The 27,646-nt window shown below is 38.2% G+C and overlaps 2 protein-coding genes and 1 pseudogene across 2 annotated transcripts in view; 1 reads left to right on the top strand and 2 right to left on the bottom strand.

Annotated features, from left to right (window-relative positions):
* The first annotated feature begins 2,296 nt into the window (after window positions 1–2,296).
* LOC105474384 (ATM interactor pseudogene) lies at window positions 2,297–4,172 on the top strand (annotated as a pseudogene).
* Window positions 4,173–5,975: 1,803 nt separating this feature from the next.
* Window positions 5,976–27,646, bottom strand: part of LOC105474189 (olfactory receptor 6C4) — a 74,585-nt gene continuing 52,914 nt past the window's right edge. The window contains exons 4-5 of the transcript XR_011608557.1: window positions 11,767–11,827; window positions 5,976–6,009 (exon numbers count right to left, since the gene is read on the bottom strand). The gene's annotated coding sequence lies outside the window, so the exon portion shown is untranslated. The remainder of the gene's footprint in view (window positions 6,010–11,766; window positions 11,828–27,646) is intronic.
* Window positions 9,070–9,999, bottom strand: LOC105474188 (olfactory receptor 2AP1). The gene has a single exon (XM_011728677.2). It carries the CDS (start codon window positions 9,997–9,999, stop codon window positions 9,070–9,072), a length of 930 nt encoding a protein of 309 aa, XP_011726979.2.

Genomic DNA, 27,646 nt, shown 5'->3' on the forward strand with positions numbered 1-27,646 from the left:
ATTGTGATACTGACAATCTTATATCATGGATGTGTCCCAGAAAAAATAAAGCATTTTGGAGCATTAGGCACTATGTCAGGATCCAGTCAAATGCAGAAATGGAGTAGAAGTAAGGAAAAAATATAGAATAACACAGGAGAATCTAGAACTTTGGCCAGTAATAGAGTTGGAGTGTCCTAAGTTTCATTTTTGTTGGGTACTAATTGTGTATTATGGTGAAGAGTAGCACTTAGTTTAAAATCACAGAAATAAAATCGGGGGGGAATACTCAGGAATCTTTTGATTTCACATGACAGTGACCCAAGTCAAACTATCTTAAGTGAAGACAAAAATTTATAATTCACATAACATATAAGTCCAGCAGTAACCGGTTTCAGGTGTTACTAGATCTAGAATACAGGGACTCAAACATAGTTACTCTGTCCCCATTCTCTTCTTTTAAGGTTGGAATTATTCTATTGAGACAGATTTTTTCATTTGGAAGACAGTAGACAGTCTCCAATATATAGTCCTTAAAATCTATGATCCAGAAAGCATGGCACCATCTCTCTTTTCTTTCAAGTCTAAATCAAAAAGGTCATAAGGCCCATCTTGGTTCATATGCTTAACTCTGACTCAATTTCTTAGCTAGGGTAATGTGGTATCATAGTTGAATGAGCCAGATTGTATGTTTATCAATGACATCAAATAAGGAGAGATGAGTGGATTGACAGTTCTGTCAGAAATCCAAGACTGGAGCAGGGTGAAATATTTGTCAAAGAAAGGGAGATGCTAACACTAACAAAAATACAGCTATTGATAAAAGGAAGTTAATTGAATCAGGCAAGAACTGCAGGAGCGCATTACTTTGTGAGAAATTGCCAAAGCCAAAGGCATTGAGAGGGAGAGTGTGTGTGGGATAAAGAGTGAGTGATATGGTCAAGAGTGGGGAGGGGTAACAGTTTATGCTGAATCACCATTTGATGTACAAGCTTCTGTTATATAATAATGAGACCCTTTTCATATATAGGATCAGACCAGTCAGAGGCATTTTGGTACTAAATGTGCAGTATGAACCAGGTACTAGGCAGTCTAGAGTTGGATGACCAAGATGGGCACAGTTTTGGTCCATCAAATTTATGATGATGTTACATTGTGAGCATGTATATATTCTGCGAGTAATTAGATCTGTATCAGAGACTCCATATCCAAAAGGTCTGAAAAGATGCAGGAAGCTCCTATGAAGAAGAAATAACTTTATGCAAAACTGTGAAAGTTCTAGAATTTCCCTGCATTTTCTCATGCAAAGAATTGTTCACCCACAGTTCAAGTCAATAAATATTTAAATCATTAATAAGCCAGTTATAATCTATATAATCTCTTCTTTTTGGATATTTATTTGCAATTGTTATTGACAGTTTTAGAAAAGAAAACAAAACAAGGAATTGCTGGTGTAGACACTGAATTTCCATGAATTTTAACTGTTGTTGATACTCTTCCTATTTTAAAGTTCTTAGAAATTTTATTCAAATTTTGATGATTTTCTGATTTTGCAGGAAGAACTAAGTGTTATGACAGTCTGAATTGTTACTAGTGATATTTTTATGATTTTCTATATTTTTGGGAAAGGACAAACATTACAATGGTGTGGGAACTTACCATGAAATAAAGTATTATGGCTATTAGGATTAGATAGCTGCCTCATTGTTCAGCTCCACCCAGAGAATACTTGAATTATGGCACAGGCCTAACATGCCTAGTATCTATGGCATGTCAAACTAGAGACAGTATTTTCCAAGAATATTATGTTCTGTGGAGTTTTCTTTGTCACAAAGGAGGCTATATCATAATATTTTGGAGGAAGTATATATGATTTCATCAAATGCCACACATTTGATAAAAATGGTCACCAAGTAAAGATTCTTTATTGAGATATTTAAAATAGAGAAACGTTGTCTCCTTGTGTGTTAAATAAAATAAAATAAATGAGAGAAATGTACAAAGAAATTTTTATACTCTTGCCTTTACCCCACTCAGAATTGAGGTTATCATGTTTTTCATATCTGCCTTTTTCTAAATTAAAGGAACATAGCATAGCAGGTATTGTTGATTTCTTTCACTAATCCACCCACAGAGTATTATAGTTCGGATCAGAGAGTAGTATAGATGATCAGGCTCTGTGGCTGTATGGGAACCTTGACAGCAGTGCTGGCGGCTGGCCCCCTGGCCACCCTGGTAGCCCTAAGTGAAGTCGAGGCTGCCTCAGGACTGTGGGGGCCTCTGGGACCCCAACTGAGGGACAGCAGCCTGCAGCCTGATGCCCTCATCCTGGGAACTGATCCAGCAGTTGGTGATCAAGCTGTCCCAGGCAGTGTGGGCCAACAACCTGCACACAGTGCTTGGCTGTGCAAGATCCTGCCCAGCAGCCCCATGCTCAGCATGCGCCTGGTCAACAGCCACTGCCTGCAGGATGGAATAGTACATCCAACAATGATAAATGGTTGGGTGATTCTGGAAGACCTAAAGGCAGAAATGCTGTTCAACCCAGCAATCCCATTACTGGGTATATATCCAAAGCAATATAAATCATTCTCTTATAAAAACACATGCATGCGTATGCTCATTGTAGCACTATTCACAATAAGAAAGACATGGAATCAACCTAAATGCCCATCAGTGATAGGCTGGATAAAGAAAATGTGGTACATATATACCATGGAATACTATGCAGCCATAAAAAAGAAAAAAACATGTCTTTTGCAGGGACATGGATGGAGCTGGAGGCCATTATATTTAGCAAATTTACTCAGGAACAGAAAACCAAATACTGCATGGTCTCACTTACAGGTGGAAAAGCTAAATGAGGTGAACACCTGGACACATAGAAAGGATCAACATACACTGGGGCCTACTGGAGGGTGGAGGGGGAGGAGGGAGAGGGAGAGGATCAGAAACAATAACTAATGGGTATCAGGCTTAATACTTGGGTGATGAAATAATCTGTACAACAAACTCCCAGGACACAAGTTTACCTATGTTGCAGACTTGCACTTGTATCTCTGAACTTAAAAGTTAAAAAAAAAAAAGAAAAAGAAATGGTTTGAAAACCCGTACTGAAATTTTACTGTCCAGTTGAAGGATGCCCTGCGGGCTCTCACAAACCATTTTCTCAATTTTCTCTCATAAAGCAGCACTTTATGAAAGTGTGTGCTGAGAACATAAATGTAGTAATGAGACTTGAAAAGACACTTGGAGGACTGTGGCAAGATTTTCGAGTGCACATGTGTCTGTCCCTATGCCAGTGGAATGGTATTACAGTCTCACATTTACTAAACTGGCCATGATCCCTGCAGAACACACGTATCTACCTAGTTAGAAAAGGAAAATGTAGAACTGTCTATAAAGCTAGAGATTGTCCAATAAGACCGTTGAATCACTAAGCAACCAGCCAACTCCTAGACAGACACTCAAGAACCAGAAGCTTCAGAAATAAAACTAGTAGCTTTTTTTTTTTGAATAATCTTGAAGCTCTAATGCCAGAAAGCAGACTCTTACAACACCTCTGAGATAGCCTCAGAAGTTGCGTTTACCATATCCCAAAGTGGTTTTGGTTACCTGTGATGCAGTTTTCTCTTATGCTTGTCATTTAGCCTGCAGCTGACTCCCTGCTGAGCCTGTGGTGTGAGGTATTGATGAGGCTTCTGCCACAGAGTCTGTGCACCTACTACCTTGTCAATAGGAACCCTGATCCATGCCTTAGATTCAGAGGCTTGCTCTCTTAAGAAGAGCCTACCTCTTTCAAAAAATTGTAAATCCTGTTGTTGTTGAGCCAATTAATATGGTTGTTCAAGTGAACCTGGGTAAAAGTCTCTCTAATCCTTTGCAAGAAATAGGGAGCACAGGCCCAAAGAATAGCATTTCTTCAATTAATGTACAGACAGATATGTCTTATGCCTCTCAAAACTTTGTACCTTCTGCACAGTGGGCTAGCCTTGATTCTTCTGTGTCTTCTTGTTCTCAAATCGATTTGTCATTTGATTCTCAAGTGTCCCTTCCCATTAGTGTTCACACAGACATTTTTGCCCAGCTTGAAGCTAACTTCATCTATAACTGCTCAGAGTGATGCATTTATAGGCACTTGTTTCCAGTCAGGTGAGATCTTCAGAGAAACCAAAAGTAGTAGGATTGTTTAAGACTAAAACCATGGGATTGAGATGGGAAAGGCTGTGGGTAAAGCAAATTTGCCAGGGGCTGGAGGAAAGGAGAGATTGTCAGGTGAGATGGGGAGGTGGTGTAGATTAGACACCTAGTTAGAATGCTTGAGTTTGAGATATCTATTAGACATCCACCACTGAATTTAGTAGTGTGGCAAAAGGTCCTAGACAATAAAGATTTTCACTTTTTAATGAGACTAGACCAAGCAGAATAAATAATTTCTAAAGTTGAAAACAGGTCTTTTGAAATAGCACAGGCAGACTGAAAAACAAAAGAGAAAAGTGAACAAAGCCTATAGGATTTACAGGACACCATTAAGCAAACAAATATTTGTATTCTGGGTATTTTAGAAGGAGAAAATAAGGGAAATGTATAGCAAGCATATTTAATAAAATAATAGGTAAAAATTTTCCAATTCTTGAGAGAGGGCTGGACATCCAAATACAGGAATCTCAAAAAAACCCCAAATAGATTCAACCCAAACATGTCCTCTTCAAGACACATTTTAGTCAAATTGTCAGAAGCCAAAGACAAAGAAAAAACTCTAAAAAAAAGCCAGGGAAAGGCATTAAGTCATATGTAAGGGAATCCCCATTACACTAACAGTGGATTTCTCAGCAGAAGCCTTACAGGCCAGGAGAGAATGGAATGACGTATTCAAAATACTGAAAGAAAAAAAACCCCTGCTAGCCAACAATATTATGCCCAGCAAATCCATCCTTCAGGAATGAAGGAGAAATAAAATATGTGACAGACAAGCAAAAATGAAGGGAATTAATAGTCACCATACTGGACTTACAAGAAATGTTCAAGGGAGTCGTACATCTGGAAGAGAAAACATGATAACCACCATGATGAAAATATGCAAAACTATAAACTCACTGGTAGAGCCAATAGAAAAAGGAAAAACAAAGGAATCAAATCTTATTACTACCAATCACAAAAATAGACAATAAGATAAGAAGTCAGGAGCAAGGGATATACAAAACAACCAGAAAACAACAAATAAGATAATAGGAGTAAGTCATCACTTATCAACAATAATCTTAAATGTAAACAAGTTAAATGCCCATTTAAAGGATATTGACTAGTTAGGCACAGTGGCTCATGTCTGTAATCCCAATACTTTGGGAGGCCGACATGGTTGGATCACTTGAGGCCAGGAGTTTGAGGCCAGCCTAGTCAACATGGCGAAACACCATTTCTACTAAAAATACAAAGATTAGCTGGGCCTGGTGGCACATGCCTGTAATTTCAGCTACTCAGGAGGCTGAGGCATGAGAATCACTTGAACCTGGGAGGTGGAGGTTGCAGTGAGCGGAGATCGTACCACTGCACTCCGGTCCAGGTGACAGAGTGAGATTCCTTCTCAAAAAAAAAAAAAAAAAAAAAAAAAAATGTTTACTGACTTTATGGTTAAAAGAAACATGACTCAACTATATGTTGCCTATAAGAAACTCACCTCACCTGTAAAGGCATTTTTAGACTGAAAGTGAAGGGATGGAAAAAGATATTCCATATGAATGGAAATCAAAAGTAAACAGAAGTAGCTATGCTTTTATCAGGCAAAACAGACTTCAAGTCAAAAGCCGTAAAAAACAAAACAAAACAAAACAAAAACCAAAGAAGGACATTACATAAATAATAAAGGGATCAATTTAGCAAGAGAATATAGCAATATAAATATATATGCACCCAACACCAGGGTACCCAGGTATTTAAAGGAAATGTTATTAGGTCTAAAGGGAGAGATAAGCTTTGATACAATAATACCTGGAGACTTCAACATCCCACTCTCAGCACTGGACAGATTCTCTAGAAAGAAAATCAACAAAGAAACATTGGATTTAAACTGCATCATTGACCAAATGGACCTAAAAGATATTTGCAGAACATTTTACTCAACAGCTGCAGAAAACACATTCTTTTCATCAGCACTAAGAATATATTCCAGGACTGACCATATGTCAGGACACACAAAAGTCTCAAAAATATTTTAAAAATTAAAATCAAATCAAGTATTTTACCTGACCACAATGGAATAAAACTAGAAATGCATAACAAGAACATTTGAAACTATGCAAATACATGGAAATTAAACAATGTGTTCCTGAACAACCAATGGGTGAAGAAAGAAATTAAGAATAAAAAATTCCTTGAAACAAATAAAAATAGAAATACAACATACCAAAACATGGGACACAGCAAAAGCAGTATTAAGAGGCAAGCTTATAGAGATAAATGCCTACATCAAAAAACCAGAAAGATTTCAAATAACCTAATGATGCATCTTAAGGAACTAGAGAAGCAAGAACAAACAAAAGCCGAAATTAGTAGAAGGAAAGAAATTATAAAGATCTGAGCAAAAATAAATGAGATTGAGACTAAAAATATACAAAAGATCAACAAAATAAAATGTGCTCAAAAGTCTTCAAAGATTTTGACCCCGTGTGTGTGTGTGTGTGTGTGTGTGTGTGTGTGTGTGTGTATGTGTGTGTGAGAGAGAGAGAGAGAGAGAGAGACAGGGTCTCAGTCTGTCACCCAGGCTGGAGTGCAGTGGTGAGATCCTGGTGCATTGCAGCCTCAACCTCCTTGGCTCAAGTGATCCTCCCACTTCAGCCTCCCAAGTAGCTGGGACTACAGGTGCATGCCATCACACCCAGCTACTTTTTTTATTTTTGTGTATAGACAGGTTTTCGTCATGTTGCCCAGGCTGGTTTCGAACACCTAAACTCAAGCAATCCACCTGCATTGACATTCCAAAATGCTGGGATTACAGGCATGAGCCACTGTGCCTAGTCAAATTAAAGCCTTTAAAAAACAAGTAGCTTGTAGAAAAGCTTATGATAATTGCTCGAACCTTAAGTAATAAAGACATTTTTCATTTGTACATTTGTTCTTTTACTAATTGAACATTTATCGAGTACCTATTATGTAGTAGACACTGTTATATGTAGTAGACCACCATTTCTGCCCTCAAGTCTAGAAGCCAAGGCCATTCCCCTGTGGCTCAGAAAGAAGATAAATAGGGAGGAAGTGAGTCCAGTTAGCGGCTTATATGAGTCTCCTGGTTCATTACTTAATCTTCATTGAAATCTTCTTATTGTGTGTGTTGGGGGGAAGATGGAAGCAAAATACTGTTTTGTTAATTCCCATGCTCTTTGGGATCTTTATGTTCCTTCTGAAAGTGAGAAAATAAATAGGAGATCCACATTCTTCATGAGAGATATGGATGTGGAAAGGAGAAGGATTTTGAGAGAAGTCAAGAGCCATAGGGTGGAATAATATGAGCTTGTGTACACTTGCAACTTCCTAAAGAGAATCATGTCCCAAAGGCTTCTAACAAAGCTTGTTGAGAGCTTGGAAAAATGAGATAGGTAAAAAATCAAGGTCACTTAAAATACTTAGAAGTGTTGGGGAGAGGAAATGGCAAAACTAGTTAGAATGGCTGTATGGCTCAGTAGTTAAGCAGGTGGGCTCTGGCACCAGACAGATTTGGCTTCTGATTGTAGTGCAGGCACTTAGCTGTGTGACCTTGCAGAAGTAATTTCACTTATTGAAGCTTCAGTTCTCCATATGTAAAACAGAGTGGAATTTCCAGGCAGGTCTAAGTCCATATGTAGCATGTCTTGATAGTTCCTTTCTCAAAGTATATAAGCCCTCAAATGATCACAAACCTTCATTAAAAAAATCTGTTCTGGGACCCCTCATTCATTTGTCCACCCACCCATCCATCCTTCCGTCCATCCATCCATCCATCCATCATTCATCCATTTAAGAACTATGTATTGAGCACTTACCATTGCTTGGCGTTGCAGATGAAATTGTGATTAAGAAGTTATTATCCCTGCATTCCTGTGCCTTACAGACTAGAGGTGAATACGGATTTACATCTATAAGCATTATTATGATATTACCAGTGAAAAAGCACAGAACACCATGGAGAAATATAACTTGGGACTCATTCTTCTTTTCATTTCTCTATTCTCAAAATTCCATTTTATCATCCTCTAACTTGTCAGCTCCCATTCACTAGTAACCCACAACAATCTGATTTCTTCCTACCCAACCCAACTTTCTACCCAACTTTCACATTTGCTGAAAATGAGAAATCCAATTGTCAGTTCTCACACTTTCATTCTTCCTATTAATCGCTCTCTGCAGCATTTCACATTGACATCTTGAGATGTTTCTTGAGACATCTCTTCCCATAAATTTGATAGGTCAATTGCCTTTCTTATTAACCCCTCTGCTGCTTCTGCTCTTTAAATTTTGGGACAATCCTTAGCATTTAATATTTAAATCTTTTCTATACATGCTTTTATATATGACCTCATTTATTCCCACATCATTAACTACCATGTACATGTTAAGGATTGTGAAATTCATAGATCTGGTTCCAAATTCAGATGGGCATTTAACTTATTTTAAAAGAGAATTTAACTTAATTCAAAACTAAATTTATCATCTCCATAGCTTTTTGTTTTGTTTTGACTGAAACTAATAGTGGTAACATTTACTCAGTCTCCTTGGATTGAAATTTTGTGCTCCTATTTCACAATATTTCTTCTACCAAAATTTCTTTCTTTACCCCCTCTGAAAACATTTATTTTCTCTCTAACTTAGGTTGAGTTATTCAATTAAGTAACTAAATAGAATAAAACCATATTCATTTCACTATTAACACTTAACAGGTTGTAATTTATATCCAAGTCCTTCCCACTGAACTGAAGTTTAACTCTTTATTGAGTACTTAATAACCATCAGAGAGCTTAGTACATAGTAGCGACTCATCAATGAAATCTTAAATTCTTAAATTCTTTTTTTCTTTTCTCTTTTTTTCATACCTAGTCCCACAGATAATTCTTAAATTCGTTAAAGATTCACAAGCTTTTTGACAATATCCTTGAAGGCTTGTTTTACCTGTTGGTTCCTTAGGGTGTAAATGAAGGGATTCAACAAAGGAGCAACTGAAGTAATGAGTAGGGCTACTCCCTTGTTGAATGCATCCCCTTCTTTTGCAGAGGGATTAATGTACATAAACATGCAGCTTCCATAGGAGACGGAGATGACAATCATGTGGGAAGAACAAGTGGAAAAGGCTTTTGTCCTTTGCTGAGCAGAGGGGAGCTTCAGAATAGTCTTGATAATGAATGTATAGGAGAGAATCACTAGCACCAGAGTGACCACCAGGGTCACAGATGCCACAAGAACGACAACCTTCTCTATGAGGCTTGTGTCTGAACATGAGAGTTCCAGAAGAGGCTCATAGTCACAGAAATAATGATTCAGCCTGTTGGATGCACAAAAGTCCTGCTGACTCATCAGGGTGATTGGTGGTATAATAGCCATTAGCCCACCCAGCCAAGAGCAGAAAATCAGCTGGGTGCAGACTCTGCTGCTCATGATGGTGGTGTAATGCAGAGGTTTGCAGATGGCCACATAGCGGTCATAGGACATGGCAGCCAGAAGGTAAAATTCTGTGGCCCCAAGGAATATGGCAAAGAAATACTGAGTGAAGCAGCCAGCAAAGCTGATACTCTTGTCCCCTGTTGTGATGCTAATCAGGACCCTGGGAATGAAGATGTTTGTGAAGGAAATTTCCAAGAAGGAGAAGTTCCGGAGAAAGAAATACATGGGAGTCTGAAGGTGGGAGTCCAGTAAGGTGAGGATGAGGATAATCAGATTTCCAAGGATGCTGAGTAAATACGTAAGGAAAAGAAAGGTGAAAACTGCCGCCTGGAGTTCAGGGATATCTGTTAGACCCAGAAGGATGAACTCAGTTAACACAGTTTTATTTTTCATTGTTGAAAAAATTTTGAGTCTCAAAGTGAAAAAGAGACTAGTAACCAAAGGTGAGAAAGGAAGAGGTGCTCTGAAATGAACAGATGAAGTCTGACAAGAACAAAATGAAATGGACCATGAACTCCTCTGATGACGTGGTCCAGACCAGTGGCCCATTTGAATGATGTTGGATCCTTCCCAGTCCCATTTGCCCTGTGGAGGAAAGTTCTTGTCATTGATTTTCCCACATTGTACTCTCCCTAGTGCTCACATGAGGCAAGTGTCTGCCTCAGAGATGATGTTCAAAGAATTGTGAAATAAGTTAATAAAATAATGCCTCCAGCTGCTACCTCCTTCCAGAATATTTATTTCTTTCCCCCCACATTAACTTTATTTCTTATTGACCCCATTCATTGCCCCACTTCCTTTGTGTGCCTAACTCTTCTCAGAATTGTTGTTTTTCTTACTCTTCCCTACCTTTTTTTCATATAAATATAGCAGTTTCTCATTTTTCTTCGAGTTCAGTTTCCTTAGTTCCCTTGATGCAAAAAAAGTATCATCTTCCCACTTCTTTCCAGTGGACCCTCCAAATTCTTAGCCTATGTCTGTCTGTTAGATTCAAATATCTGTGTATTAGCGTTATGCTATTCTGTCCTTTGAAACATTCTACATACTTTCTAGGGGTCAGTAAATATTAGATTAGAATACTTCCTCAAACACATTCAGAATCTTTAGATCTAGAATTTTGCTTTCCTGTAAGGGTAGGGAGATTCTATTATATTCCAAGGAAATTTTAGGATCTTAAGAATATTTAAAGCAAGAATTTTTAAACCAGGGATCTACTAATCCCTAGATTAGATTTACTATGTATGTAAATCCATTAAATTATGTGTAAAACATTTTGTGTATGTGGGCATGTGAATTTTATGGGGAAAATGGATAGAACTATGATACAGGATTTTCTGGGAGATTCCATATTTGAGTACTTCATGGGCATTTCAAATAAGTTTCTACTTATTTGTGAGCTCATGCAGGTAAAGAGTCACATTATCTGGGAGTGCGCTTATTGATTTATTCAAGATTTCTTTCTAGTTATGTTTTTATAAATGTTTATAAGGCAGCAGCTTTAAAGCATTTTTGATTAAAATTCATTCTAAATTATGTATATTTTAATAAACACATATAGATATCACTTAAAAGTTTTATACAGCATTTCTTTTTTTTTTTTTTTTGAGGCAGTCTTACTCTGTCACCCAGGCTGGAGCAAGTAGCATGATTATGACTCACTTCAGCCTTGATCTCCTGGGATCAAGTGATCCTCCTACCCCAGCTTCCTGAGTAGCTGGGACCACAGGCATGCACTACCATCCCCAGCTAATTATTATTATTTTTTAATGTTTTGTGAAGATGGGGTCTCGCTATGTTGCCCAGGCTGGTTTTGAACTCCTGGGCTCAAATGATCCTCTCACTTTGGCCTCCCAAAGTGCTGAGATTACAGATGTGAGGCACTGTACCTGGCCCATGTGATAAAATCTGATATTTTCTATTTAATTTTTAAAATACTGGTTGCAGCCCACTAAATTGATTTTATAACCTCTTATTGGGTTGCAGTCAACAGTTGAAATCAGGGATCAAGAAAAGTTATTGTAAATAACTTAGGGAACAAACTTTAAATATGCAACTGAGAGAAGAGGGTCCAGAGAGGTTAGCTTGGAGATGGGTTGGTGGTGCTGAGGATGGTAGCCAGAGAGCATCAGCTGCAGATGCCCTTCCCTCCTGGTTACTAACCTGGAGTCTTCAGGGAGTGGTTGAATATTCACATCTGCATCAGTTTCAGGCTTTACAACTCCTGAGGAGTAAAATAAATGAAGCTATAAACAGTTAACATACTTCCTGACTTGACTGTCCAAATGACTATTGCGAGATTTTAATCCTAAATGTTCTTGGTGGTAAATTAAAATTAGAAGGCAACATAATTACAAAATAGTATAAGATTTATTGCATTTTTTTTTTTTTTTTTACCTTTTCTGCCAGCAAGTTCTATACTACATTTCATAGAAGTACACAAATTTCCAAACTTCTCTTGGTAAGAAGTAGTCTGCTGCTTCTGTTTTTTATCATCTCAGTGGGGATTTGCTTATCTCTGTTCTTCAACTAATTAAACAGGAGCTGAATCAGAGTTTTTGGACATCCTCTTTTTAAAGCATAGCCAATAACTAGGACACTAAAACAAAGACTTTGAGAAGCAGAGTACTCTTGAATTTTTCTGTTGTAGGAGAAATAAGCTGATAATCTCAGAAGGCATAATATGAACTCCCTGTCCTACCCCAGATTAAACTTTACCCAGAGTGACACAGGTTATACATGCTCTATTGAGAGCATGCACTGGGGATCAATTGAGTAAAGAAACACAAGTTCCCTGGGGGATCTTCATCTGGAACAGGCTAATGAATGTCCTTTGTGAATAACTTTGGGAACAAACTTTAAATAGACAGTTGAGAGAAGAGGGTCCAGGGAGACTAGTTAGGAGATGTATTGGTGGTGGTGGGGGAGGCATCTAGAGAGCATTAGCCACAGAGAAGAAGAGTATGGAGTCATTATATTTTTCTTTCTCAGGTGGGTGGTCATAGCTGGACTTGGCTATGGACAAACAGGTTGGGTGGAACCATTTGGAGGTCCTAAAAAGCCACACTTTCTTTTTTTAACTTTTATATTAGGTTCAGGGGTACATGTGCAAGTTTGTTGTATAGGTAGACTTGTGTCATGAAGGTTTGGTGTACATATTATTTTGTCACCCAGCTACTAAGCATAGTACCCAATAGTTATTTTTTTCTGATCTTCTTCCTCTTACTCTCCTCCCTCAAATAGGCCACAGTGTCTGTTGTTTTCCTCTTTGTGTCCATTTGTTCTCATTTAGCTCACACTTATAAGTGAGAACATGCAGTATTTGGTTTTCTGTTCCTACATTAATTTGTTAAGTATAATGGCTTCCAGCTCCATTCATGTTCCTGCAGAGGACATGATCTTGCTCTTTTTTTATGGCTGCATAGTATTCAATGGTGAATAGGTACCACATTTTCTTTATCCAGTCTCCTGTTGATGGACTTTTAGGTTGATTCTATGTCTTTGCTATTGTGACTAGTTCTGCAATGAACATAGATATGGTTTTGCTATGTCTCTACCAAATCTCATCTTGAATTGTAGCTCCCATAGTTCCCTCATTTTGTGGGAGGAACCCAATGGGAGATAATTGAATCAGGGGGTGGTTTACCCCATACTGTTCTCATGGTAGTAAATAAGTCTCATGAGATCTGATAGGTATGAAAAGAGGGCCACAGTCCTCCAGACCCCAGAATGGCAGATCCACCAACAGCTTGCACTGTTCACCTGGAAAAATCACAGACATTCAATGCCAGACTGCGAAAGCAGCTGGGAAGGAGGCTGTACCCTGCAAAGCCACAGGGGCAGAGCTTCCCAAGACCATGGGAACCCACCTTTTGCATCAGCATGACCTTGCTGTGAGACATGGAGTCAAAGGAGATCATTTTGGAGATTTAAGATTTGACTGCCCCTCTGGATTTCAAACTTACATGGGGCCTGTAGCTCCATTGTTTTGGCCAATTTTTCCCATTTGGAATGAGTGTTTTTCACCAGTGCCTGTATCCTCATTGTATCTAGGAAGCAACTAACTTACTTTTGATTTTACCAGCTTATAGGCAGAAGGGACTTGCCTTATCTTGGATGAGACTTTGGATTGTTGAACTTTTGAGTTAATGCTGAAATGAGACTTTAGGGGACTGTTGGGAAGGCATGATTGGTTTTGAAATGTGAGGTCATGAGATTTGGGAGGGGCCAGGGACAGAATGATGTGGTTTGGGTGTGTCCCCACCAAAATCTCATCTTGAATTGTTGCTCTCATAATTCTCTCATTTTGTGGGAGAAACCCAGTGGGAGATAATTGAATCATGGGAGCAGTTTCTCCCATACTATTCTTGTAGTGAATGAGTCTCATAAGATCCAATGATTTTATAAGGGGAAACCCCTTTCACTTGGCTCTTATTCTCTTCTCTTTTCTGTGGCTATTTGAGACATACTTTCACCTTCTGCCATGATTGTGAGGCCTCCCCTCACAAATTTATTAAATTTATTAAATTAAATCACAAATTTAATTAACTGTGAGTCCATTAAACCTGTTTCTTTTGTAAATTGCCCAGTGAGCACCATGAAAATGGACTAATACAAACATACACATTCATGTGTCTTTATGGCAGAATAATTTATATTCCTGCATTAGTGTGTTCTCACACTGCTACAAAGAAATACCTGAGACTGGGTAATTTATAAAGAAAAGAGGATTACTTGGTTTACAGGTCTATAGGCTCTACCAGAAGCACACTGGCTTCTGCTTCTGGAGACATCTCAGGGAACTTACAATCATGATGGAAGGTGAAGAAGAAGCAGGCATGTCTTACATAACCAGAACAGGAGCAAGAGAGAGAGGAGTGGGAGGTGATACACACTTTAAAATAATCACATTTGCAAGAACTCATTATTGTGATGACAGCACTGAGGGGGAATGTTGTAAAACCATGACAAACCACCTGCATAATCCAATCATCTCCCACAAGGGCCCTGCTCCAGCATTGGGGATTACATTTCAACATGAGATTCAAGTGGGTGCACATATCCAAACCATATCATTCTTCCTCTGGCCCTGCCCAAATCTCATGTATTCTCACATTTTGAAATGTAATCATGCTTTCCCAACAGTCCCCCAAAGTTTTAACTCATTTCAGCATTAACTCTAAAGTCCACAGGCCAAAACCTCATCTGAGACAAGGCTAGTCTCTTCCACTTATAAGCCTATAAAATAAAAAATAAGTTAGTCACTTCCAAGATGAACTGATATATGGGCATTGAGTAAATACTTCTATTCTAAAAGGGAGAAATCAGCCAAAAGAAAGGGGCTACATGCTCCAATGAAAGTCTGAAACCCAGAAAGGCAGTCATTAAATTTTAAAGCTCCAAAATAATTTCCTTTGACTCCATGTCACACATCCAGGAAACACTGATGCAAGGGGTGTGCTGCCAAGGCCTTGGACAGTTCCACCCCTGTGGCTTTGTAGGGGTCAACCTCTGTGTCTGCTTTCATGGGCTGGTGTTGGGTGCTTGTGGGTTTTTCAGGTGCATGGTGGAAGTTGTTGGTGGCTCTACCATTCCGGGATCTGGAGGATGGTGGCAGCCTTCTCACAGATGCAGTGCCCCACTGGGAACTCTGTGTGGGGGCTACAATCCCATGTTTTCCCTCCACTGCCTTAGTAGAGGTTCTCCATGAGGGCTATACCCTTGCAGCAGGCTTCTGCTGGGACATCCAGGCTTTTCCATATATCCTCTGAAATCTAGATGGAGCTTTCCAAGCCTTAACTTTTGTGTTCTGTGACCTGTGGGCTTAACACCATGTGGAAGCCACCAAGGCTTATGTCTTGCACCCTCTGAAGCAACAGCTTGAGTACCTGGGCCCCTTTGAGCCATGGCTGGAGCTGCAGTGGTTGGGATGCAGGTAGCAGTGTCCCAAGGATGTGCAGGGCAGTGCGTGCCTCAAAGGTCTCTGAAATACCTATGAGGCCTTGTCCCTGTTGTCTTGACTATAAGCACTTGCATTCCTTTTAGATTTGCAAATTTTTGTAGCCCCACTTGAATTCCTCCCCTGAGAATGGGCTTTCTTTTTCTACCACATAACCAGGCTGCAATTTTTTCAAATCTTTACTCTCTGCTTCCTCTTTAGATATAAGTTCCAATTTCGTATCATTTATTTGCTCACATATATGAGCACAGATTATTAGAAGCAGCCAGGCCACATCTCAGCTGGACATCTGTAATCCCAGCACTTTGGGAGGCCAAGATGGGTAGATAATTTGAGGCGAGGAGTTCAAGACCAGCCTGGCCAACATAGCAAAACTCCATCTCTACTGAAAATACACACACACACACACACACACACACACACACACACACAGAGAAAAAAGTTACCCAGCTACTTGGGTGGCTGAGACAGGAGAATTACTTCAACCCAGGAGGCAGATGTTACACTGAGTCAAGACTGGGCCACTGCATTCCATCCATTAATCTGTTGATGAATGCTTAGGTTGATTCCATCTCTTGGCTATTGTAAATAGTACTGCAATACACAAGGGACTGGAGATATCTCTTTAACATATTAATTTCCTTTCCTTTGAGTATATACCTAGTAGCGGGTTTTCTGGATTATATGGTAGTTGCATTTTCAGTTTTTTGAGGTGCCTTCATACTGTTTTCCATAATAGCTGTACTAATTTACATTCCTACCAACAATGTGCAAAGGATTCCTTTTTTTTTTTTTTTTTGATAGTCTCACTCTGTCACCCATGCTGGAGTGCAGTGGTGTGATCTCAGCTCACTGCAATTTCCACTTCCTGGGTTCAAGCAATTCTCCTCCCTCAGACTCCTGAGTAGCTGGGATTACAGGTGCATGGCTACCATGTCCAGTTAATCTTTGTATTTTTAGTAGAGATGGGATTTCAGCATGTTGGCTAGGCTGGTCTCAAACTCCTGACCTCAGGTGACTCTCCCACCTCATTCTCCCAGTCCTGGGACTACAGGCATGAGCCACTGTGCCCAGTCCAAAGGATTCCTTTTATCCACATCCTTGACAACAATTTTTATTTATCTATCCTTTTTGTTTGTTTGTTTGAGATGTAGTCTTGCACTGTTGCCCAAGATGGAGTGCAATGGTACAATCTTGGCTCCCTGCAACCTCTGCCTCCCGGGTTCAAGTGATTCTCCTGCCTCAACCTCCTGAGTAGCTGGGATTACAGGCACCCATTACCATGCCCAGCTAATTTTTTGTGTTTTTAGTAGAGACAGGGTTTCACTATGTTGGCCAGGCTGGTCTTGAACTCCTGACCTCGTTATCTGCCTGCTTTGGTCTCCCAAAGTGCTGGGATTACAGGTGTGAGCCCCTGCACCTTACCTTTATCTATCTTTTTGATAATAGCCATTCTAGCAGAAGTGAGGTGATAATGTGATTTTAATTTGTATTTGCTTGATGATTAGTGATGTTGAACATTTTTTCATATGTTTATTGGCTGTTTGTATTTTTTTTTTTAAAAGAAATGTCTGTTGAAGACTTTTGCCTATTTAAAAATCAGATTATTTGTTTTCTTGCTATTCAGTTGTTTGAGTTACTTATGTATTTTGCATGTTAACCTCTTATCATATGTTTAGTTTGCAAATATTTTATCCTATTCTGTAGGTTGTCTCTTCACTCTGTTGTTTCCTTAGCTGTGCAGAAGGTTTTTAGTTTGATGTAATCCCATTTGTGTATTTTTGCTTTTGTTTTCTATGCTTTCGTTGTCATATCCAAAAAATCACTGCCCAGACCAGTGTTATGGAGCTTTCCCTCTTTGTTTTCTTCTAGTAGTTTCATAGTCTTGGTCTTACATTTACGTCTTTATTATGAATTGATTTTGTATATGCTATTAGATAAGGGTGTATTTTCATTCTTCTGTATGCCAGTATCCAGTTTTTCCAACACTATTTATTAAAAAGACTGTCCTTTCTTCATTGTGTGTTCTTGGCACCTTTGTTGACAATAAGTTGGCTGTAAATGCATAGGTTTATTTCTGGGCTTTATATTCTGTTCCATGGGTTTACATATATGTTTTTATGCCTGTATCATGCTGTTTTTGGTTATCATAGCTTTGTAGTATATTTTGAAGGTGGGTGGGGTGGTGTTATACTTCCTTCTTTGTTCTTTTCGTTCAAGATTGGTTTGGCTGTTTGCAGTCTTTTGTAGTTTTATATACATTTTAAGAGTTTTTTTCAATATTCTTTCATGATAAAAACCTCTTAACAAATTAGGTATAGGAGAAAAGCACCTCAACAAAGTAAAGGCTATATACGACAAGCCCACAGCTAATGTTATGCTCAATGGGGAAAAATGAAAAGCTCTCAACATTTTTCTACTTATAATAGCTGTGGGTCTGTCATATATGACCTTTATTGTGTCGAGGTATGTTCCTTCTATACTGAATTTGTTTAGGGCTTTCATCATGAAGTGATGTTGAATTTTATCAAATGCTTTTTCTGCATCTATTGAGGTGATCATGTGGTTTTTATACTTCATTCTCTTAATGTAGTGTATCAGATTTATTGGTTTGCACATGTTGAACCATGATTGCATCCCTGGGGTGAAACACACTTGGTAATCATGAATGACCTTTTTAATATGCTGGTTGGATTTGTTTTGCTAGTATTTTGTTGAGGATTTTTTTCATCTATGTTCATCAAGGATACTTTCATGTAATTTTCTTTTTTTATGTTCTTATTGTGTTTTGGTATCAAGGTAATGGTGACATCCTAAAATAAGTTTGGAAGAATTTCCTTTTAAAATTTTTTTTGGAAGGGCTTGAGAAAGAATGGTATTAATTATACTTATTTATTTATTTTTATTATTATACTTTAAGTTCTAGGGTACATGTGCACAACATGCAGATTTGTTACATAGGTATAAATGTGGTGTGTTGGTTTCCTGCACCCATCAACTCATCATTTACATTAGGTATTTCTCCTAATGCTATCCCTCCCCCACACCCCACCCCTCAACAGGCCCCGGTGTATGATGTTCCCCTCCCTGTGTGCATGTGTTCTCATTTTTAAACTCCCACTTATGAGAACTTGTGGTGTTTGGTTTTGTGTCCTTGTGATATTTTGCTGAGAATGATGGTTTCCAGCTTCATCTGTGTCCCTGCAAAGGACATGAACTCATCCTTTTTTATGGCTGCATAGTATTCCATGGTGTATATGTGCCACATTTAAAAAATAATTTTTTTTATTATACTTTAAGTTCTAGGGTACATGTGCACAATGTGCAGGTTTGTTACATAGGTATACATGTGCCATATTGGTTTGCCGCACCCATCAACCCATCATTTATATTAGGTATTTCTCCTAATGCTAACCCTCCTCCAGCCCCCAACTCCCTGACAGGCCCCAGTGTGTGATGTTCCCTGCCCTGTGTCCAAGTGTTCACATTGTTCAATTCCCACCTATGAGTGAGAATATGCGGTGTTTGGTTTACTGTCCTTGTAATAGTTTGCTGAGAATAATGGTTTCCACCTTCATCCATGTCCCTGCAAAGGATATGAACTCATCCTTTTTTTATGGCTGCATAGTATTCCATGGTGTATATGTGCCACATTTTCTTAATCCAGTCTATCATTGATGGACATTTGGGTTGGGTCCAAGTCTTTGCTATTGTGAATAGTGCCACAATAAACATACATGTGCATGGGTCTCTATAGCAGCATGATTTATAATCCTTTGTATATATACCCAGTAATGGGATTGCTTGGTCAAATGGTATTTCTAGTTCTAGATGCTTGAGGAATCACCACACTGTCTTCCACAATGGCTTAACTAATTTGCACTCCCACCAACAATGTAAAAGTATTCCTATTTCTGCACATCGTCTCCAGCATCTGTTGTTTCCTGACATTTTAATGATTGCCATTCTAGCTGGTGTGAGATGGTATCTCATTGTGGTTTTGATTTGTATTTCTCTGATGACCAGTGATGATGAGCATTTTTTCATGTGTCTGTTGGCTGCATAAATGTCTTCTTTTGAGAAGTGTCTGTTCATATCCTTTGCCCACTCTTTTGATGGGGTTGTTTGTTTTTTTCTTGTAAATTTGTTTAAGTTCCTTGTAGGTTCTGGATATTAGCCCTTTGTCAGATGGGTAGATTGCAAAAATTTTCTTCCATTCTGTAGGCTACCTGTTCACTCTGATGTTAGTTTCTTTTGCAATGTAGAAACTCTTTAGTTTAATTAGATCTCGTTTGTCTATTTCGGCTTTTGTTCCCATCGCTTTTAGTGTTTTAGTCATGAAGTCTTTGCCCATGCCTATGTCCGGAATAGTATTACCTAGGTTTTCTTCTAGAGTTTTTATGGTTTTAGGTTTAACATTTAAGTCTTTTTTTTTTTTTTTTTTTTTTTTTTTTTTTTTTTTGAGACAGAGTCTCACTCTGTTGTCCATGCTGGAGTGCAGTGGTGCGATCTCGGCTCACTGCAAGCTCTGCCTCCCGGGGTCATGCCATTCTCCTGCCTCAGCCTCCTGAGTAGCTGGGACTACAGGTGCCTGCCACCATGCCTGGCTAATTTTTTGTATTTTTAGTAGAGATGGGATTTCACTGTGTTAGCTAGGATGGTCTCAATCTCTTGACCTCATGATCCGCCCTCCTTGGCCTCCCAAAGTGCTGGGATTACAGGCATGAGCCACTGCGCCCAGCCACATTTAAGACTTCAATCCATCTTGAATTAATTTTTTGTATATGGTGTAAGGAAGGGATCCAGTTTCAGCTTTCTACATATGGCTAGCCAGTTTTCCCAGCACCATTTGTTAAATAGAGAATCCTTTCCCCTTTTCTTGTTTTTGTCAGGTTTGTCAAAGATCAGATGGTTGTAGTTGTGTGGTGTTATTTCTGAGGCCTCTGTTCTGTTCCATTGGTCAATATATCTGTTTTAGTACCAGTACCATGCTGTTTTGGGTACTGTAGCCTTGTAGTATAGTTTGAAGTCAGGTAGCATGATACCTTCGGTTTTGTTCTTTTTGCTTAGGATTGCCTTGGCTATGCAGGCTCTTTTTTGGTTCCATATGAACTTTAAGGCAATTTTTTTCAATCCTGGGAAGAAAGTCAGTGGTAGCATGATGGGGATGGCTTTGAGTCTATAAATTACCTTGGGCAGTATGGCCATTTTCACGATATTGATTTTTGTTATCCATGAGTATGGATGTTCTTCTGGCTTGTAGGGTTTGCTGAGAGATCCGCTGTTAGTCTGATGGGTTCCCCTTTGTGGGTTACCATACGTTTCTCTCTGGCTGCCCTTAACATTTTTTCCTTCATTTCAACCTTGGTGAATCTGACAATTATGTGTCTTGGGGTTGCTCTTCTTGAGGAGTGTCTTTGTGGTGTTCTCTGCATTTCCTGAATTTGAATGTTGGCCTGTCTTGCTGGGTTGGGGAAGTTCTCCTGGATAATATCCTGAAGAGTGTTTTCTAACTTGGTTCCATTCTCCCTGTCACTTTCAGGTATACCAATCAAAGGTAGATTTGGTCTTTTCACATAGTCCCATATTTCTTGAAGACTTTGTTCATTTCTTTTCACTCTTTTTTTCTCTAGTCTTGTCTCTAGCTTTATTTCATTAATTTGATCTTCAATCATGGATATCTTTTCTTCCACTTGATCAAATCTGCTATTGAAGCTTGTGTATGATTCACGAAGTTCCTGTACTGTGGTTTTCAGCTCCATCAGGTGGTTTAAGCTCTTCTCTACCCTGGTTATTCTAGTTAGCCATTCGTCCAACTTTTTTCAAGGTTTTTAGCTTCTTTGCAATGGGTTAGAACATGATCCTTTAGCTCAGAAAAGTTTGTTATTACCGACCTTCAGAAGCCTACTTCTGTCAACTTGTCAAATTTCTTCTCCATCTAGTTTTGTTTCCTTGCTGGCAAGGAGTTGTGTTCCTTTGGAGGAGAAGAGACATTCTGGTTTTTGAAATTTTCAGCTTTTCTCCTCTGGTTTCTCCCCATGTTTGTGGTTTTATCTACCTTTCATCTTTGATATTGGTGACCTACAGATGGGGTTTTGGTGTGAATGTCTTTTTTGTGGATGTTGATGCTATTCCTTTCTGTTTGTTATGTTTCCTTCTGACAGTCAGGTCCCTCAGCTGCAGGTCTGTTGGAGTTTGCTGGAGGTCCACTCCAGACCCTGTTTGCCTGGGTATTACCAGTGGAGGCTGTAGAACAGCAAATATTGCCACCTGATCCTTCCTCTGGAAGTTTCATCCCAGAGGGGCACCTGCCTGTATGAGGTGTCTGTCAGCCCCTACTGGGAGGTGTCTCCCAGTCAGGCTACATGGTGGTCAGGGACCCACTTGAGGAGGCAATCTGTCCATTATTGGAGTTTGAACACCATGCTGGGGGAACCACTGCTCTTCAGAGTTGTCAGGCTGGGACATTTAAGTCTGCAAAAGCTGTCTGCTGTCTTTTGTTCAGATATGTCCTGCCCCCACAGATGAAATCTAGAGAGGCCTTGCTGAGCTGCAGTTGGCTCCACCCAGTTCAAGCTTTCATGTAGCTTTGTTTACACTGTGAGCATAGTACTGCCTACTCAAGCCTCAGCAATGGTGGATGCTCCTCCCTCTGCCAAGCTCCAGCATCCCAGTGGATTTCAGACTGCTGTGCTTGTAGCAAGCAATGTTTTGTGTGTGTGGGTCCTGCCGAGCCAGGCACGGGAGGGAATCTTCAGGTCCACTTGTTGTGAAGACCATGGGAAAAGTGCAGTATTTGGGCAGGAGTGTACTGTTCCTCCAGGTACAGTCACTCGTGGCTTCCCTTGGCTAGGAAAGGGAAATACCCCAACCCCTTGTGCTTCCCAGGTGAGGCGACATCCCGCCCTGCTTTGGTTTGCCCTCTGTGGGCTGTGCCCACTGTCCAACCAGTCCCAATGAGATGAACCAGATGCCTCAGTTGGAAATGCAGAAATCACCTGTGTTCTGAGTCGGTCTCACTGGGAGCTGTAGACCACGCTGATCCTATTCGACCATCTTGGAAGGAGCAGGTATTAATTATTCTTTAAATGTTTGGTAGAAATCAGCACTGAAGCTATCAGGTCCTGAGTTTTTCTGTAATGGGAGGCTTTCTGTTACTCATTCAATTGCTTTACTCGTTATTCATGTGTTCAGATTTTCTGTTTATTTATAAATCAGTCTTGGTATGTTGTATGTTTCAAGGAATTTATTTCTTCTAAATTATCTAATTTATTGATGTATATTTGTTGCAAATAGTCTCTTATGATGATTTATATTTTTGTGGTATTGAGTGTTTCCTTTTTCATTTCTGATTTAATTTATTTGAGTCTCCTCTTTTTTCTTAGTTATTCTAGCTAAGGATTTGTTGATTTTGTTAATCTTTTAAAAAAACTAACTCTTTGTTCACTGATATTTTTCTCATTCTTCTAGTCTTGATTTTATTTATTTTTCCTGTAATCTTTATTATTTTCTTCCTTTACTAATTTTGGGTTTAGTTTGTCTGTGTTTGTCCAGTTTCTTGAAGTATAATGTTAGGTTGTTTATCTTTTTTTGATGTAGGCATTTATTGCTCTAATGTTTAGTTTTAGAACTGCTTTTGCTGTAACCCATAAGTTTTGATAGGTGGTGTTTACATTTTCCTTTGACAGTCCTGTACTTGGTTATTTATGTCTTTCTCCAGGTTTGGAAATGTTTTCTTGCTATTATTTCTCTATGCAAATTTTCTACTTCTTTGTCTTTCTTTTTGCTTCCTTTAACTCTAATAACTGAAAACACTTGCTGTTTTGATGTGTTCCCATAAATCTTGTAATATTTTCTTATTTTTTTTCTTTTTTTCTCCTCTTACTTTATACTTACATATAAACTGTCTTGCAGTTCACAGATTTTTTTTCCTGCTTGATCAATTCCACTGTTTATACAATCTATTTTTATTTTATTACATCTTTAGCTCTAGATTTCTGTTTAATTTTTAAATTACTTTAATCTCTCCATTAAATTTCTTGTTCTGGTCATTTCCTGTTTTCCTTGTTTCTTTGAGGAAAATATTTCTCTGCATTTTATTCAAAATTTTATTCGAGTTCACTGAGTTTCCTTAAAATAGTTATTTTGAGTTCCTTGTCAGGTCTTTCATATATCTCCATTTTTTTAGGGCTTGTCATTGGCATTTTACTTTGGCCATTTGGGGATTTCATGTTTTCCTGATTGTTCTTGAACCTTCTAGTCATGTGTTGATATCTGTAATTTGAATAAGTAGTTATCTATTTCAATGACTGCAAACTGGCTTTGTCTGGAAACTCCCTTTAACATTAAGCCAGTGCAGAGATTCTGGTCAGGGCATTTAGTGTGGTCTCCATGTCAGAGACTTTTGCAGCCATTGCAGTGCTAGGGGGAACTCTAGGCCCAGGACCTCTGTGGTTATTATGGTGCTGGGCTGGAATCCTGTGGCCACTGAGGCTGGTGTAGCACTGCTGAATTCCTGAAGGTAGTGGCTGTGGAGGCCTTCCTGCCACAAAGAGCTGTCCAGAGCCCGAGACTATTGTAGTCAGCTAGCATTTATGAAGACTGGAGATCTAGTCTATGACTCAGGTGCCTTGGATTCCTGGATTTCCATCTGACACCAAGGCAGGTCTAGGGGCTTAATCTGTGGGTATTGGCCTTGATCCAGAAACTGTAGAGATTTGCTTGGTACTGAGTTTTACTGTGGCAACTGGTGTTATGGCCCAAGGCTTATTTTCTTCTTTTTATCCCAAGCAGGCTGTATTTCTCTCTGTGGTGTGCTGCCTGGTGTTGGGGGAGGAATGGGCAGATAATGTAAAATTGTCCCTCCTATCCTCTTCAAGTCTTTTTTCCTGTTATTATGCTCTAAATAGGTACTGCAATCTCTTACCTGGTTTCCTTAGCTCTTGTGAAGGCTTTTTTTATGCATGAATAATTGTTCAAATTGGTGTTTCTGTGGAGGAATGGAGATGTCTAATCTGCCATTTTGCTCTGCTCTCCCTAATTTTTATTCTATATTATCTTTCTTTTATCTTACTTTGGTCCTCCTTTGCAACCCTACAATGCATGTTTTCTAAAATTTTAGTTCCGGTTATGAATTACTTTTACTGGCAAAAACTGCAATTACTTTAGCACCATCCTAATAGATTTTTCTTCTTTGAGTGTCACTTTTTGAACAGACAAAATATATTATTTCCTTAAATGGGTTTTCTAAACTATTTGGTTTTCTTTCCCCTCAAGAATATTGATAATTCATAAATTCAGTTGCTTTAAATAGTTCTATGCATTTTGAAGGCCTTGTTCATTTTTTTTTCTGTTTGTCTGACTGTATTATTTTTAAAGATCTGTCTTAAAATTCTGCAAGGTTTTCTCCTCCTTGGTCCAATCTGTTGTTAAAGCTTTCAAATGTAGTTTGTAATTTCTTCAACAAATCTTTCAGTTACAGATTTTTAAAAAATATATCTCATTGGTAAATTTCTCATTCATATCCTAAAAAGCTTCTGCACAGTAAAAAAATTAATAGAGTGAAAAGGCAACTTGCAGAATGGGAGAGATTATTTGCTAACTATACATCTGACAGGGGACTAATGTCCAGAATTTACAAGGAACTCAAACAATGCAGCAACAACCAGAGTAAATAATCCTATTGAAAAGTAGGCAAAGGACATGAATAGACATTTTTCAAGAGATGACATACAAATGGCCAAAAAACTCATGAAAAATGCTCGTTGTCACTAATCAGATAAATACAAAAATTCAAGCCCAATGAAATGTCACCTCACACCAGTTAGAATGCCTATTATTAAAAAGACAAAAAATAACAGATGTTGGTGAGGCTGTGGAGAAAAGGGGATACATACACTGTGAGTGGAAATATAAATTAGTACAAGCATGATAGAAAACAGTTGGGATATTTCTGAAAGAACTAAAAATAGAACTACCATTCAATCCAGCAATCCCATTACTAAGTGGCTACCTAAAGGAAAGGAAATCATTATATGAAAAGATACCTGTACTTGTATACTTATTGCAGCACTATTCACAACAGCAAAGATATGGAATCAACCTAAGTGTCCATCAATGAATGATGGGATAAAGAAATTTTATACACTACACAGTCATGAAACAGAATGAAATTATGTCTTTGCAGCAAGGTGGATGGAACTAGAGGTCATTATCTTAGGTGAAACAAATCAGACACAGAAAGACAAACATCGCATGCTCTCACTTATAAGGGGAAGCTAAATAATGTATATACATGGATGTAGACTGCAGAATAATGACAATGGAAACTCATAAGGATGGGGGTCAGGAGGAGGGTGGATTAATTAAGGGATACAATGGATATTATTCTGGTGATGGATTCACCAAAAGCCCTGACTTTACCTCTATGCAACATATCCATATAGCAAAATTATGATTGTACCCCATCAATTTATACACAAAGGGCAAAAATATACTTTGTGTTTGATACAATTTATATTATTATTTAAATCTTTCCTATTATTTACATCATGCTTCTGTAGTTATTTCTGTTCTAATTTGTGTATTTCTTTTTAAAATTATTTGTAATTTGTTCTTTGTGTGGTGAGCCTTCTGAGGTGATCTTTTATTTTACCATCACATTTAAATGTCTGATAATCTTCTATTTTACCATCATATTTAAATGTCTGATTTTAGAGGTGCATATTTTCTCTATCTATTCTGTATGATATTTATGATATCTGCTAGTTGCTATCTTTGTATATTGTAGAAAATATATTATTTCCTTCTGTTTTTTTCCTTCTCTTTTTTTCCTTTTCTTTTCACTCATGGTTCCTATTGTCTATATTTATTTTGGCATTTGCGTTTGTCTTTTGTTATCTATCTATCTATCTATCTATCTCTATCTATCTACCTATCATTTCTCCCTATTTAATCTTTTTATTGTTTTCTTTTGTCTTAATGGAGACTTTATTAGACCTGATCTTCTAGCTCATTATTTCTGCTTTCATTCTACTGTCATGGTATTATTCTCATTTGTTTTATTCTTTATTTCTTTTATTATGTTTTTTCTTTCTCTATTTCTCTTTTCCAACCTTTTGTGAATTTGGACACTTTTTATGTTTTTAAACCTCATTATTTTATAATGTTTTGTCCTTAATTTTACCAGTATCTTTTGTATCTTTTTGAAGAAATTATAATTATTTAAAATTCTTGATGTTTCTGCTTTAATTTTTTAATATCATATATTGTCCAGTATGTAATCTTTTTTTTCCCCTCCAAGTATATCTGTTTCTCAGATGAGTGGTTGCTTTAGCTTTAGAGCATGTGACTCCACTATAGCTTTAGCTATACTATCTAATGATATGTATCAAAAAATGCTTAAGCCCTGGTTTTTGACCTTCAAGGTGAATTTAAAGAAATGGGTAAATATGATTTTCAGGCCAGAGAACCCAAGTCATTACAAACTGTCCCTAATCATCTCTATGTTACATCTTACTTGGCTTCCTAAAAAATTCTCTGTTAAAGATACACAAATGGCCAAGAAACATATTAAAAAAGTTCAATACCACAAATCTTTAGGGATATGAGAATTAAAACTACAATGATATACCACCATATTCCTGCAAGAATGGCCGTTATTAAAAAGTCAAAAAGCAATAGATGTTGGTGTGGATGTGGGGAAAAGGGAAAGCTTATTGATGCTGCTGGGAATGTAAATTAGTACAACCTCTATTGAAAACAGTATGGAGATTCGTTGAAGAGCTAAAACTAGACCTACCATTTGATCCAGCAATCTCACTACTGGGTATCTACCCAAAGGAAAAGAAGTCGTTATATGAAAAAGACACTGGCATATGTATGCTTATAAAAGCATAATTCACAATTGCAAAGATGTGGAACCAACCTAAGTGCCCAATAATGAAATGGATAAAGAAAATGTGGTATATATACACCGTGAAATACTACTCGGCCATGAAAAGAAACAACATTATTTATTTATTTATTTATTTATTTTTTATTATACTTTAAGTTGTAGGGTACATGTGCACAACGTGCAGGTTT

Source organism: Macaca nemestrina, chromosome 10 (assembly GCF_043159975.1).
Source record: "Macaca nemestrina isolate mMacNem1 chromosome 10, mMacNem.hap1, whole genome shotgun sequence".
NCBI lineage: Eukaryota > Metazoa > Chordata > Mammalia > Primates > Cercopithecidae > Macaca > Macaca nemestrina.

Excerpts from the sequence above, each read along its gene's own strand:
- LOC105474188 (XM_011728677.2), bottom strand. The coding sequence starts at position 9,999 with ATGAAAAATAAAACTGTGTTAACTGAGTTCATCCTTCTGGGTCTAACA.